This window comes from Crinia signifera, chromosome 3, assembly GCF_055691185.1.
Source record: "Crinia signifera chromosome 3, ASM5569118v1, whole genome shotgun sequence".
NCBI classification, from domain to species: domain Eukaryota; kingdom Metazoa; phylum Chordata; class Amphibia; order Anura; family Myobatrachidae; genus Crinia; species Crinia signifera.
The window spans coordinates 70,169,114-70,185,288 of NC_139219.1; the positions used below are offsets into that span (position 1 = coordinate 70,169,114).

General features: G+C 48.0%; 1 protein-coding gene across 1 annotated transcript in view; it reads right to left on the reverse strand.

The window, feature by feature from the left end:
• Window positions 1-14,959, reverse strand: part of ACSS1 (acyl-CoA synthetase short chain family member 1) — a 126,371-nt gene extending 111,412 nt beyond the window's left edge. The window contains exon 1 of the mRNA XM_083175965.1: window positions 14,161-14,959. Coding sequence (XP_083032091.1) covers window positions 14,161-14,539 — 379 coding nt within the window. The 5' untranslated portion in view covers window positions 14,540-14,959. The remainder of the gene's footprint in view (window positions 1-14,160) is intronic.
• Window positions 14,960-16,175: the final 1,216 nt, after the last annotated feature.

Sequence of the window (16,175 nt, forward strand, 5' to 3'; positions counted from 1 at the left end):
TGGAGTGTGAAAAGTTAATGTACAAATAGTTTCATAAGAAACAGAACAGATTAGTTATCACCTGGTTTAAAAATCCATATGGATAACAGATTGACTACCTCAAAGGTCATTTGCCAATATTCTGAAAAGTTTAAAGAAATACATATCATTTATTTAGGGGTGGTTAATCTTTGTGATTTTAAATTAGCCTTTTTAGGCAGTGAAGGAGCGATCGCTGCAGTCGGCACATTGGCCCCTGCTCCTTGACATCCTACATGCAGCAGGGTCATCTTACAGCATGTGCTTACTGGGCAGCTGCCCTAGGGCCTCACAATTCTTGGGGCCTTCGAGCAGGGGTTTGTTGGTGCCTCTGGAGTCTCCTGTGAGGCTAGTAGAGATTGCGGTACTTGTTTCCTATCTGGGCGCCCAGGTTTTCTACGTACGGCACCGTAATGAAATCGGATCGCATCGCATCGGATTCGGTACTCGATGATGTACGATGGCATACGATGCTATCCGATCCGATTTCATTTTAAATCGGATCGCATACGGTGCACAATGCTGCACATACACGATATTGAACGATGCGATGCGATCCGATTTAATTTTTAGTGGACTGATAATGGCAATTTACCGCCCCATTACCAACGACACCACCACTATCCACGTGATCCCGAAGCGTGGCGAGGGGCGGCGGTACGCGTCCTCCAACTTTTTCATACCCCCACTATCCACGTCGGCGTGGAGTTGAGAATAGAAAGTGTGGCGAGCGCAGCGAGTCTCCGAGCCGAAGCGTGGCGAGGGGACGCGGATACCTGTGAAGCCTGCGAGGGGACACGGATACCTTCACAGGTAACCGTGTCCCCTCGCGGGCTTCACAGGTATCCGCGTCCCCTCGCGGGGCTCGCTTCGGGCTCGGTGGCTCGCTGCGCTCGCCACACTTTCTATTCTCGACTCCACGCCGACGTGGATAGTGGGGGTATGAAAAAGTCGGAGGACGCGTACCGCCGCCCCTCGCGGGACTCGCTGCGCTCGCCACGCTTCGGGATCACGTGGATAGTGGTGGTGTCGTTGGTAATGGGGCGGTAAATTGCCATTATCAGTCCACTAAAAATTAAATCGGATCGCATCGCATCGTCCAGTATTGTGTATTTGTGGTATCCGATGCGATGCGATCCGATTTTTATACGGAGAATAGCATGGTGCGCAATTAACGTAGCGGGCGCCCAGATAGGAAACAAGTACCGAGATTGCTGCCCGGCTGTTTTGCTTGTGAATGAAATCAGAGCTGCTGGGAAACATTCTCTACCGGCCTGCAGCCAAACAGTAACTGGCTGTAGGCATGCTAATTGCTGGATGGCTGACAGCAGGTTAAAGTGGGTATTCAATCCCGGATCACGACTGTCGATCCGCAGGGCAGCCGAGAGGAATGCCGGGCCCCAGTAAAATGTGGGGGGCGTGGCCTAATCGCGGGAGCCATGTCCAACTTGCGATACCATGCTCCCAAAACATTTTGGGGGTGAAAACACACTTTAAAGTTGAGGGAGGAGTGTTTTTGTCTCCACCCCCCTCAGCATCAGCAGCACATACCTACAGCATGTGCTGTGCTGGCAGCAGGCTCAGCATAAGCTCTCACGCTGTCAGCACAGCACATTCTGTAGGTGTGTGCTGCCCGAGAGGGATGGAGGGGGAAGGGGGGCAGACCAGGGCCCCCACTGGGCCCCTCCAGCAAGCCCGGGCCCGGGTAATTAGTACCCTCTCCCCCTCCCTCTCGGCAGCCCTGTCGATCCGTCCCGACAGCCGTGACCCTGGCCCATTTTCGTTTTGCTTGACCGCGCATCGACAGGTGGGATTCAATGTCCCGTCTGGCGATCGACGAAAAGGGGTCGTGTCTGCGTAAAAGGAATTTTGCGGGTCCGTGGGAGGAGGTGGGGCTAAAATGACGCAAATTGCATAATTTTGCATCATTTTAGCCCCTCCACCCGACCACGCAAATTGCCTTGGAAATGTAAGCCTTGTCCCGCCCTCCTGTCTCTTAGTATCTGGTCTCCTCTCCAGGCTTCAACCTGAAAAATGGAGGCAAGTATGGGAAAAGGCAGATTAACTGCACCAAGATGCGAAAGTGTTGTGAAAAGTGCAAAGAGTCATATAATTATTCTCTCCTATCAGGCTGCCAGACTGGCTGGGTGGCTCTGGGAACAAAGGCCTGTAGGGAGCTCTGTCTAGTCCAGGGCTGGACAATTGCGGCCCTCCAGATGTTGAGGAACTACACATCCCAGGATGCTTTGCATTAGTTTTGCTATGTGGCCATGCTGAAACTGATGCAAGGCATGCTGGAATGTGTAGTTCCTCAACATCTGGAGGGCCGCAATTGCCCAGCCCTGGTCTAGTCGGAATGGAGGAGTAAAGGTGCCCACACAGTAGAACGATTTTAGAACTTCTGACCGATTGTCCGGTTTTACCGCAAATCGTCCAATATCGATTGGATCCACGCTCCCGCGGATCTTTTGCTAAATCTTCTGATTTTACGTGCTGCATAAAAGATCAGAAGATTTAGCAAAAGATTCATAGAAACGCACATGGGATCTTAAGAGAACTATTTGGTGCAGATGTTCGCTTGCCTGAAATCTTTTGTCCAGGACGGACAAAAGATTTCAAGGCTAATTTATGCGCACATCTTATGATCGCAGATCTTTCTAGTGTGTGGTCACCTTTAGATACATTCAAACTTTGGGTGACATTCTATGCTATGCGCTAAATGCGCATGTTTTATTTGCGCACCACATCGCCGCAAATCGCCTATTTTAAATTCGCATTTTTCAGTCAAAATGTGCATATTTAATGTGATGCGCATTGGAGGCTGAAAAGTGAGAAGAGGGGCGATTTGCAGCGAAGTGGTGCGCTGTATTTAGTCCTGAAAATGTGCGATTTTCATGTCTGAAAATCGCACATTTGCAGGACAGCGCAAAGTGTCGAAAAAAAAAACCGAGCGCGGGGTCCCCCGCCGGAGTATAACCAGCCCCGGGCTCACTAAGCCGGTGCTGGTGACATAAAATCAGGGTCCCCGACAAATAGGGGTCCCCTTGATTTTATGAAACCAGCACCAGGCTTAAGGTCCGGCGCTGGTTCCCAAAATACGGGGGACAAAGTGACTAGGAGTCCCCCGTATTTTAAGAACCAGCACCGGACACAACCAGCCAGCAGGGTAATGCCACAGCCGGGGGAAACTTATTATATAAGCTCCCGCGGCCAAAGCATTAACCCCCTGGGGCTCCTGGGCTGCAGAATCCGGGGTCCGGGATCCGAGGTAGTCCACAGGGGTACCTAAGGAAGCAAATCCAACTCACCTGGTCCCCGGCGGCGACCTCGGACTCCTCTCCGGTGACTGCACTGCTCCCATCTGGTACCCGGCTTGCAGGACTTTGACCGGCGCTGAGATGTTTCCTCCTCGGCGTCTCGACACAGAATGATTTCTGGCCAATCAGGAGCCGACTTTCTCGGCTCCTGATTGGCCAAGAAATCATTCTGTGCAGAGACGCCGAGGAGGAAACATCTCAGCGCCGGTCAAAGTCCTGCAAGCCGGGTACCAGATGGGAGCAGCGCTGTCACCGGAGAGGATGGCGAGGTCGCCGCCGGGGACCAGGTGAGTTGGATTTGCTTCCTTGGGTACCCCTGTGGACTACCTCGGATCCCGGACCCCGGATTCTGCAGCCCAGGAGCCCCGGAACCCCAGGACCAGCCCCGGAACCAGGACCAAGGCCCCGGAACTGGACTCTTCTGCCCTGGAGCCCCGGAGGACGGACCCAGGATCCAGGGACCGACCTACGGGCTCAAGGTAGGTAAGTATCAGTGTGTGTGTTTTGTGTGTATTAAAGTTTTATTTTACAGTGTGTCAGTGTGATTTTGTGAACAATTTTTTGCACTGCAGAACTACAAGTGCCAGCGGGCCCTTTAATGCCCCGCATGCTGGGACTTGTGGTTCCCCAAGTCCCAGCATGCGGGGTAGGCTTGCTGGGACTCATAGTTCGCCAGTATAAAACAATAGTTTTAATTCTTTTTTTTTACACAAGTCATCAGCCCGATGCCCACCGCCCAGGGGCATCGGGGACAGCCCCGGACTATCAGCAGGGGCTGGTAAGTCCTGGAGGGGGGGGACCCATTCATTGGGGGGGTCCCCACTTCCCCAGGACCCCTGCCCATGCTGACCAGCCAGGGGGTTAATGCTTTGGCCGCGGGAGCTTATATAATAAGTTTCCCCCGGCTGTGGCATTACCCTGCTGGCTGGTTGTGTCCGGTGCTGGTTCTTAAAATACGGGGGACCCCTAGTCACTTTGTCCCCCGTATTTTGGGAACCAGCGCCGGACCTTGAACCTGGTGCTGGTTTCATAAAATCAAGGGGACCCCTATTTGTCGGGGACCCTGATTTTATGTCACCAGCACCGGCTAAGTGAGCCCGGGGCTGGTTATACTCGGGCGGGGGACCCCGCGCTCGTTATTTTTTTTTTTAACCCTTTCTTTTATTTTTAACAGCAGAACCCTGCACAGAACATTGCGATCTGTGCAGGGTTCTGGCTAATTCGCCTAACAGACCCTGGTCTGAAATAAGTGCGATAATTAGTCACCTAAAAAATGCGATGTGCAAATGCGCATTGCATTAAATAAGCGACTTGTATAGTTTTCTATACGAAAACATCTGGATGCGATAAAAATGCGAATTTATCTCGCATTTTTATTCAGCATACCTTAACGCACATAATATGCGATTTCAGTCCCTGAGCGCATCCCATTAAATTAACGATTTAATGGGAAAATGCGATATCGCCATTTTGTGGTCTAATTACCGCAAAAAAACGATAATCGCACAGCATAGAATGTCACCCTTTGTGTCTTTTATTGTCAATGGTGCACTCACACACATCAGCAGGTACACATCAGCAGGAACACATCAGCAGGTACACATCAGCAGGAACAATGCAGTCAGCACAAAGAAAACAGGCAGAATATATCCAAGAATACAGCAAACAAACGCTCAGATGATATAGGCTCAGACTTAGCTACAAGCGTTAATTCTTAACCTGTGGCAAAAACACAGTATTTTATCGCCTTATATTGCAGTGGGTATGGATCATTAGGTCACCACAATGTTGGTGGACAGTCATTAGGTCGACACCATTAGGTCGACATGAGTCTAGGTCAACATGCAAGAAGGTCGACATGGGTTAGGTCGACAGGGTCATTAGGTCGACATGGGTTTTTTCAAATGTATGTGCTGCACATTTTTTTGTGCTGCACGTTTTTCAGAAGTATGTGCTGCACATACTTTTTGAACTAGCTTCGGATCGCATGCAAATCGCGTGCGCTGCGATCTAGTTCAAAACGCATGCAATTATTGTAATGTCAATGGGCACATAAAGCATATGCCTTCGTGTCCTAGTATCTGATTTCGATGTAAATAGGCTGCCTGACAGATCTTTGTATCGGCCCTAAATATATTTGTACATGTTAAGCATGTCTCCCCTTATGTAGGGTACACACCAGAATGACCATGATCGTGCGAAGATCGTGAAACGATTTCCTGAAACCGTACGATGGTCGCACAATTGAATTGGAGTACATGATCTGCACACGATCGGTACCCAACCTAATGTAGATGACGAATCTTTAGTGCAGCAGGTAACAATCTCTAAAGCGACCAAACGACCGGCAGGGATGTGCATCAGATTGGAATCGCATTGAAAACATGTACAATTCTGCCGCTAGGGGCCTCCATCAATTGTATTAGCTTGGCTGCCTTTCTAACGACTTTTTCCAGTTCTATGATGTCTTTATTTTTGTAGCCTAGAGCCCAGAATTGCACTCCAATTTGAGGTCTAACAAGTGCCCTGTACAGTGGTTAGATTACACTGACGTCCCTAGCTGTCATGCCCTATTTTATACAGGCTAGTATCTTATTTGTTGCTACATGGCACCGAGAACTACACCCCAGTTTGCTGTCAATTTGGACTCCTAGATCTTTTCCAATTATGATTTATTCAATTCTATACCGTTTAAGTTATATGGTTATGTAATTTTCCATTTTTACACCCACATATATAGTTTATTTAAACCCCTCTGTAACATGGAGGCATCCACATCCAAACTAATCACCCAATACATTAAGGAATAAGTTAAATACAAGAGGCCCAAGCACCGATCCCTGTGGTACTCATCTTAGTACTGGCGCTCAACCAGAAAACATAACCCTAATTGCAACATAACCCTAATGTAACCCTAATTGAAGGCTAAACATAATTTAACCCTAACTGCAGGCTAACGTTAACCTTAATGTAACCCTAATTGCAAGCTAACCTTTATCTAACCCTAGCTGCAGTATAACCCTTATAGTGCCCATACACGTTACAGTTATTGTATACAATATTGCATCTTATCACATCTCGGTTTTGCGATGAGATGAGATCTAGTACAAAAAAATATGTGCAGCAAAAACCGAGATGCGATGTGATGCGATATTGTATACAATAATTGTAACATGTATGGGCACCTTAACCCTAATTACAGGTTAACCCTAATCTAACCCCAACCTTAATTGCAGGCTAACCCTAATCTAACCCTAGTCATAATTGTACAGGAAAAATACATTTGTCAGCGTCCTGTGGTACAGTGATACAGTACTATATATGTAGGGAATTGCCTCACATCATGACTTTGCACATTGCATGCAGCCCTGGCCTGTCATTTACAATTACAGGACAAACTTTAACAGGAGTATTGTGGTATCGGATTAGCTCGGCTGCAGACATTCCAATGATCAGATAAAAAAAAAAAAATACACACAGATAAGCAGAGATAACAACTGAATATGGCAAGTCCTAGTCAGGCACATCAAAAGGCATGTCTGGAAACAGGGAACAGCATAGAGCCAGGGTGCCTCAAGGCTCTTGTGGTGGTGCCGCAGATTAGTGGTCTAGGACCAAATTAAATATTGTGTGGTCAAAGTGATAACTAAACCAACACTAGTGGCTGCCAATCATAAAACATGTTAGAGATCAAATGCACTATACACCAACATGTAACTGAGCCTAAAGGCCCCCATACACTATGCGATTTGGGACCAATCCATCCCGTCCGACCTGATGTGTGGTCCCGTGTGCATCGGATCAAAGTAGGGACGCTGGACCGGCTGCACATACGATTTGCTAAATCTTATGTGCAGCCAGAGCCGGGCGGAGGACACAGAGAAGCGGTGGGTGGGGGATGCTACGAGCCAACCAGAGAGGCGGGCAGAGGAAGCCAGGCAACAGGGCGGCGGATACAGAGGCGGTGGGCGGGGGATGCCATTGAGCCGGCAAGGGGAACAGAGGGACAGGTAGGAGGAGCAGGGTGCCAAGCTGCAAGAAAGAAAAAAAAACCAATACAAATGAATGGGCAGCCAGTGATTGGCTGAGAGCTCTCTCAGCCAATTGCTGATTGGATGAGAGAGCTCTCAGCCAATCAGTGGCTTCCCATTTATATGTATCGGCTTATTTTTTCTTGCAACTTGGCTTCCTCCTACCCCTGCCCAGCTCTCTGTTCCCCTTGCCACCTGTGTCCTCCGCCTGGCTTCCCCTGCCTGCCTCTCTGGTCAGCTCGTGGCATCCCCCGCCTGCCGCATCTCTGCGCCCCCCCGCCCAGCTCTTTAGCAATTTATCACATGCAAAACTTGGCACATCAAGTGCCTAATTGTATGTGACCCCTCCCGCAGAGCTGCCAGGGAAATCGGATTAATGTATGGGGGCCTTAAAGGTGCCCATACATTAATGAGATTTGGGCCCGTTTCACCTGATCAGACCGAGAAATCGGATGAAAAGTGTCAAATCACACGTGTGTTATCTTCAATTCTGATCAGATGCGCAGTTCTGTGAGCATCAGATCACAGTGATGGATTGCAAGGGATGCCATTAAGATTTGTCGGATCCAGCAGCCCCTTGCTTCCTTTGCTGGGCTCACATACGATACACTGTATGCCAAAGGACTGCATACAATGTAACGTATGTGACTCTGCCGCCTGTCAAGGGACATTGTATGTGACTTCTATCCTCTGAGAAGTTGCATAAGTGTATGGAGGCCTTTAGGATGACAGATAGGCACAATTTGCTTAATTTTTTTTTTTTTAATTATCGGTAAAAAAAAAAATAGTTCATTCTAGGGGTGCCATGAAAAAAAATACTTACAGTATACTGTAAAGCATTGTGATTCCAGAAAGTTTGAGAACCATTGGCATAGAGGTGTGGTGGGAAAGATTTAAAATATGGTAGACTATTTGAAGTAAACTTAAGGTCCATACACACTGGGCGACTATGCCCAGCGTGTATGGACAGCGATGATGACAATCATCGCTGCGGGGAAAGCCGCTCAGTGCATACACACTGAGCGACTTTCCCCCTGCCCGGCACCGACGGAGGGGGGGGGCTTTGCATAGCGCAGAGCTATGCAAAGCCGTCCTGAAAGCAGCTCATCTGCTGGTATAAACAGCAGATGAACGGCTTTCCCAACGATGATGTAGGAGCGCGCAGCAGCGCACACCGCTCATTGCCGGGGCACACACTGGGCGGCTTTGAGCTGAAAGCCTCTCAAACTGGGTGTTTTGAACGACTTTCAGCTCAAAGTTGCCCAGTGTGTATGGGCCTTTACAGTACAGTATGTACCCTACAGAAGACATTTGGGAGATTCCGGTACATAAATACAGGATGAATGCTTGAATTTTATGGTTTTATGTATTTTTTTGTCCTAAAGAAGAAAATCTGTATTTACTGTAAATTATTTGTGTATGTGACAATCTTCTAATCTAAATAGACTTGAAAAAATACTGTAGCTTTTATTCAGAAACGTTCCATTTGTATGCACATTTCACAGGAAGAAGCTACAGCTATTTAACATGAAAAACCACACTGGACACACTTGGGGTCTGATTCTGATTGGTCGCTGCTTAGCGAGCCTTTTAACACCGCCTACATTAATTGCAAATGCCCCCCCACCACCACCATCCAGCAAACATACCCGCCGCACTGCTAATGGATCTTTTGCACCGAAATCAATTAATTGTTGCCACCCATCAAATGATTTCTTCATGATCTGCTTGCAAATCTAAAGGAGCCCATACACGCTCCGTTTTGCTGCGGCTCCGTTATGTACTATGCGATGTGCGCTCCCGCGCATCTCATAGTACAGTACAAAAAGTATGTGCTGCACATACTTTTTGTACTTGGTTTACATCGCATTGCATCGCATTGCATGCACAAGCAATGCGATGCGATGCGATGTGTACTTTAAAAGTACAAAACGGACCGGCAAAACGGACCGTGTATGGCCATCTTTAGTCCTGCTGCTCCGAGTCCGGTGATGCCAGCCGCCCACCCCGGAAGGCAGACTTGCTGGATATAGATAGAGGGAGATGTGAAGACAGAGATTGGAGGTAGAAGCAGATAGGAACCGGGGGTGCGTGTGGTGGAGAGTTTCTGGGCTAAAATCACAGCTCAAAGTGAAAGTAAAAATGATTACAGCTCAAAGTGAATATGTGAAAACAACCGTATGTGCATTATATATGATTTAGTTGAATTGTAATTATAAAGTAGTCTCATAAAGTGTAATGGATCTAACAACCTGAAGTACTGTAGCATCTAATATCCATATAAGGGTTTTAATTGTAATTGATGGTTTATCTGAAGTATGCAGGAACTGTGCATGAACAAGGCCAGATAATAATAGATACAGTAACATGTCCAACTGTCACCAAGACAACGCTCGCTACAAAACAGCAAGGAGAGATTTCTGTTGCAGTGCAATTATACACACATCAGAAATCTCAGGACTGGCCAGTTAATGTATGCGGAACTGCAGTACAGTACTACAGCATTATGTAAGAGTTAGATTGTTCTAGAAAACAATTACTAGTAGATCGGGTATAATGGGTCATATGCCAAGCTTCTTACGTGTACACCTTATTCTAAGCATTGGTGAACTTTAGTGAGGAGGTTCAGTAAAATAATTATAGATTACAGCAAAGTAGGACTAAGGCTCCGGGGGGGGGTGGGGTACTAAAATCAAGGGGCCCCAGTTAGGGGGGGGGGGGGGGGGTGTTAGATTTAGGCACTTAGAAGGGGGGGGGGATAAGGACAGGGTTTGCCTACCCTCCCGGAATGGACGGCAGGGTCCTGTAAATTGGGTCCCTCTCTTGGCCTCCCGGAAAGGAGGGCAATGCCCTTAGACAGAGGTCTGACTCCCACGACCCCCACACCTTGGCAGGGGGGTCCGTGGGTCAAATGACACAAATCCCGTCACGTAGACACATCGCCTTGCAGGTGCCTGAAGCAGGAGAAATCATTTGATGGTCGCCGAGCATTGAAGGATTCCTCCAGGGCACGCAAATAGTAGTTTAGGAAAGCGCATCAAAATACTCCAGAAATGATAAATATTCTGCTCTGTGAAACGTTTTTATGAATCCTTCCTTGGTTATTGCAACATAGTAAATAGTTTGAGTCCCGATACATAAAAGCCCTAATTTAGATGTGGGGAAGGAAGCGTCGCTGCTGCATTATGGGAAGCGTCAGCATGCACAGACATGGTAATGTGGCAGGAGGTATCCTCTTGTCAGAGGACGTGACCCTGGCCTTGCCACTCCCACAAAGCGATACAGACGGAGCTACGGTTACTCGTCTTACCGGTGCGCTGATCACCAGGACAGGGAGGTGCGAGCGTGTGTGTCCATTGGCGCGAATAGAGCGCGCGAGCGTCTCACATGCACACGTGCCTCGTTCGCGCCGAGACGTGCTGAATGGCGCACCGGGAGACGCTCCGATGAGACCGGCTCTATCTGTACATTCCTGTTTTGTGAAATCGTCACCGCCCCAAAGTGGCTCCAGACTATCAATAACGTGGTGTCTGCAGCCATAGTGTGTCAGCATATGCGGTCATTCGGTTGACAGTGTCCAGATCGACAGTCAAAAGGTTGACTGCTATTGGTTGACAGGCAGAAGGTTGACGCATGAAAATAATCAACGGCATTAGGGCAACATTGTCAAAAGGTTGACACAAGTATAAAGTCAACATGGAAAAGGTTGACATGGGAAAAGGTTGACATGGGAAAAGGTTGACATGAGTTATTCTTGTTGTTTTTTTAACTGACGTTCATACTTTACCATCCCAGTGTGCATACAAGGAGAATATAATAGTGTGCCAGGCGCAGCAAGGCGCCGTGCCCGAAGCATGGCGAGCGCATCGACCCATGCAAGAAGACAAGGTACACTATTGTGTCTAAGTCAACTTGCCAAAAAACTCATGCCAACTTTATCCCATGTCGACCTAATGCATGTCGACATATTCAGGCATTGACCCTGTGCTGTCAACCAGTAGTGGTCAAACTATTGACTGTCGACCTGGACACTGTCCACCAAACTATCAACACTTGTGTGTGCAATGACCCAGAACCTGCGTCCTGTGTCACTGGTACATTGTGACCTTCTTTCGGTACAGTACACTATCTGATGAAATCCATTGCTACCTTATAAAGGTTGTGGTATCCTGCTGAGCTGTGGCTATGCCTGTACCAGCGATATGTTATGTAATCTGAGAATGCAGCTAGAGACCTTACAGATCATCCATAGGAGCCTGGAAATCTCCAGTTATGCAACTCTGACATGTAATTGTATAGCATTTTCTATAAGCATCTTATCGCAATAACATGTACCATTATTAACAATCCCTAATCTCAAGAACAGATATAACCCAGTAATTGCACAAAGGTGGAGTAAAAGCAAAGGTGACACGTTTTAAAAATAATCAGGGGCTCTTGTTACATCAGCCACATGACAGAAAATGCCATGCACAGAAATGGTTGGTGGCATAGGTATTTATTGACAGTTATTTATATAATGCACACATATTTGGCGGTCCTTTGCAGAGAATATTTAGTCAGGCACATCCTTGCCTCCCCACACACACATATACTGTATACACTAGGATTTTTTTGTTTTACCATACCTACCAGTGTGATTTTCTTTGTTTGTGGGAGCGAAGTGGTGCAACCAGGTAAAACTGGTTCAATCATTAGTGAAGGCCTTAAACCCCATTAAAACTAGCCGATCTGCCCCGACGCCAATATCGGTGGCAGCAGGACCCTGTGGGGTGCCAGCATTGTCAACTGCATACACACTTGCCGACACCGGCTAAGAGGGAGTGACGGGGGGTGTGGGGGCCATGCTGCAGCTGCAGCATGGCCCCCATTAACGAGGTCTTCCCAAGCATGTACATGGGAGTGTGGGAGCGCGCATCATTAACGATATTAGATGTACACACTATAAGATATTTTAAAAGCTATCACTCAGAAGCCCGTTGTACAATGTCATCTGGTGTGTATGGGGCTTATGGGGAATATCTCAAAGGAGGCAAATTGAATTCCCCCCTTTGTTAAAATTGCACCCAAGATCTTAGTACTGTGGAGCAATAATGATACCCACTACCCCAACTGTGATGCCCCAAAGCAGTGAATACATTTCAAGCACAAAGCTGACTCATATAAGTGCAATTATACACAGTTTACACGGTATACAGTGGAGCCAATCCAATTGTGTACGAATCTCTTGCACACGTGAGCCACTGTATGGGTCCCAAACTCCCCCAAAAGTGCTTTCTGCCCAATAGGGCTGCAAGCATATTGTGTGACTTCTGGCAGAAATCAGGACATGAGGGGTGCGAATTTGGGTGCTGTTGGAGGTGCTGAAACGCCCCTGCAATGGAAACTTGCATTCTTCACATATCATTGTATTGACCCCAGTATCTTCTTTTAAAGCATTTAACAGTAGTAATACGAATCTAAAAGAAACATTATTAATAATAATTATTAGTATATGTGGAAAAAATGTAGTAATTTAGTCACAGACTTATTAAGCCTGGGGAAGTGATAATGTAGTTGGTACCATTGGTACCACTAGCTAATCAGCTCCCAACTGTAACTTGGAGCTGATTGGCCAGTGTATGATTAGGAGCTCATTGGCCATTTATAAAGTGATAAAGTACCAGCCACTTCCCAAGCTTAATAAATCTGTCCCAGAATTGTTTCCTTGCACAATAAAGTATAATACATCCACAGAGGCTGCCAATAGAACCGCAGTCAATATAGAAAGAAAACAAATACAAGCGTGCAACTATCTGATTAATAAAATCTTGTTATTATTGTGTTCCTGGCTGAGACTCCCAGTTCTACCAGTTCTTAGCGGGAGCCTGTGCCTGTGCCTGTGCCTGTGCACTGTGCACTGTGCACTGTGCACTGTGCACTGTGCAGTGTGCAGTGTGCAGTGTGCAGTGTGCAGAAGAAACACGCGGCCTGATACCGCTGCGGCCAGGCCCCCAGAGCACAACATGTGACAGATACAGAAGTTACACCATGGGGTGATCCTCAGCCAATCAGCAGCAGCCTGCGAGCCCAGCCTACTCCTTTGAGTGTTGTATGAGAAGCGTCACTGTATGCATGCCAAGGAGGAAAGAAGACAGTATTAACCCCTTCCGCTACTTCTTATACAAAACATAACGCTCGCAGCCCAATAACAAGTAGAAATGTCGTAATAAAGTGCAACAAAGCTACCTGAACAGATAAATAGACAATATCATTAACATAAAACCCTATTATTTCATGCTGCACATACATATCAGGTGTCTATTATGGTTGAATGATATGGTTAATAGTAAAGTATGCAGAATATGAAACATTACACTGTCACCACTAAACGGCTCCAGCAATGTAAATAGTTGCACAGATTTCCCAGGTTATAACACACTGCAGAGAAAATGTGGGTTTGCGCCTACGCAAAACAGAATTGTCTGCAATTACTGTCGTTTCGTTAGATTGCAGCCTCCATTGTTGAGAAACATGTTCCATATGGCATGATATCGTGCTAAGCATCAGTACATGCATGTGATATACTAACATGTGATAGCATCATATGCTGTCACATATACAATTATACATGCAACATACGGAGCATTACTGCATACAAAGTAACAATAGCCGCTAGGCAGCGTCCCAATGATGATGTCAGCTATTTAAGCATTAACACGGTGACGCAATTCCATGCCTGCTAGCGTTAAAGCTGCGCTAATACGCTAATTACCCACCGCATTAGAGAGACAGACAGTGGGTTAAACACTCACCGGACACGTTAAGCTGTCCACCCAGGAACCATCTGACCCGGCCTTGGGTGAAGTCACAGTCCTTGACTGTCTGATGTGGCTTTACCCAGATCAGCCTCTCCCTAGCAAGGACACCCCAAAATGTCTCAGAGTCTTCTAGTGACAACCGTAGGAGATCCTGGTAGGTCTGTACATTGGGTAAGGCAGTGGCTTCTGGCATGTAGGCATGGACATCCCATTGGGGTCCAGCAGCAACCTGCTGTGATGGTTGAACATTCTGCTTCTGGTATGAGGCACAGTACCTGACCCCAATTCTTCTCCAGGGACAGATCCTTGCAGGACTTTGTTGCCTGCTGAGTAGCTGCTGCAGGAGAAGTCTGCTGGTAAGATGTGCTGCCATAATCTCTGGGTTTGCAGTATAATTACACTTGCACCATAACTTTCCAAAGAACTGATTAAAAAAGTTTCAGCAGGTTCCCAGATGGAGGGACCTCAGTGCGGATGATAACTGCAACTGCAAAACCATCTGCTGTAGCTGGAGTGATAGAATTACAGCAGGGAGCTCCTCCTCATTTCATATCCAGGAAATGTCATTGAAACTTTTTTTCTGCACCTCTATGGCAGTATCAGCTCATTGTCACCTTTATATAATCCTTGTGCAAATGTCACCTGTAATTTTATATTCCCACTTTTGATAGATTTGTCACCTTGACAATTTTTCAGGCTCCCGCTGTCACAATCTGGGTAAAACAGACATTATTTTACCTTCTAGTGCCTCTCCACAGTCTCTTCAGTGACTCCCTAATGCTGCAGCTGTGCAGCAAGGCCTGCAGTCTGACCTGATGAATCAGTTCACTACAGCTGCACTCGTTAATGCTCCTGGCCACAAGCATGGTTATACAAACATACTTTCCCGCCTTAGCCTGACATGGGGGCTGCCATGTTTTCTCAGTCACATGTTTGCATCAGCCAATGCTAGCCTGGTTTGATCTCCCAGGATACCTGCCCAGCCAATCACGGCTATCCTGTGGGTATAAGTATCCTGGGAGCTATCACTTATCACTCCAGTGCTAGTGCTTCAATTGTCATTCTCACATGCAAGTGTGGCCTGCTGGTGTATGTCTCTCCCTGCTGCAGTGTGATCTCCAGGTGTACCTGTGGCACCCCACTGTAGCCCTGCACCCACCAACCTACATGGAACTTAACATTGGTGGCATAGGCTACCTGTAGAACCCTTCTCCCTGTTGCAGGTACAGAAGGGGTTAAGTTAAATCCCAAGTGTGCACCCAGCTCCCTTGCACGTGAAGGGAGTCTGGTCTCACAGGGATTGGCTGGACACTGGCGCGAAGACTGAGGTCAGGGGGTGAGGAGGAGGTGATTTAAGTGGGTAGTGGGCGCACATGAGGGGCAGAAGAGAAGAAAGGAGATTGCCCCCGTAGAAGAACCAGCAGAGGTGTGACTGACCTGAGAGCAGAGCGGTGCGCAGCGGAAGTCTGTGAAGTGGACCAGCGCGCCGGGAGCCAGTGGACAGCGGTGACTGATAGCTGCGGAGAGACGCTGCCGGGAACTCTGAGTGACGCCGGGTCAAGCAAGAAGGAGTCTCCAGCAGCAGGCGTCCTAGCGGTGAGGAGAACGGGAGCCGCAGCAAGGAGAAGACACCTCCCAGACAAAGTGAGTGACAGCGGGCGGAGAGCGGAGCGCCGGGTCACGTCACTGAAGAGCGCCTGAGGTGAGGACCCTGCCTGCGCCCGGAGAGGACCCTGCCTGCGCCCGGAGAAGACCCTGCCTGCGCCCGGAGGAGAAGACCCTGCCTGCGCCCGGAGAAGACGCTGCCTGCGCCCGGAGGAGAAGAGAAGCTGCAGTGACCCCGCCGACCTGAGGGAGAAGAGAGAAGGCCCAGCAAGCCGGGAGCAGTATCGGTACTGGCAGGAGCCGGCAACGGAAGCTGATTGCACAGGTACTCCTGGCCACCCACCTAGCCTGCACCCTGGTAACCCAAGCTCCTTCCCTGAGACCCTGCCTCCTTGGCACATTAT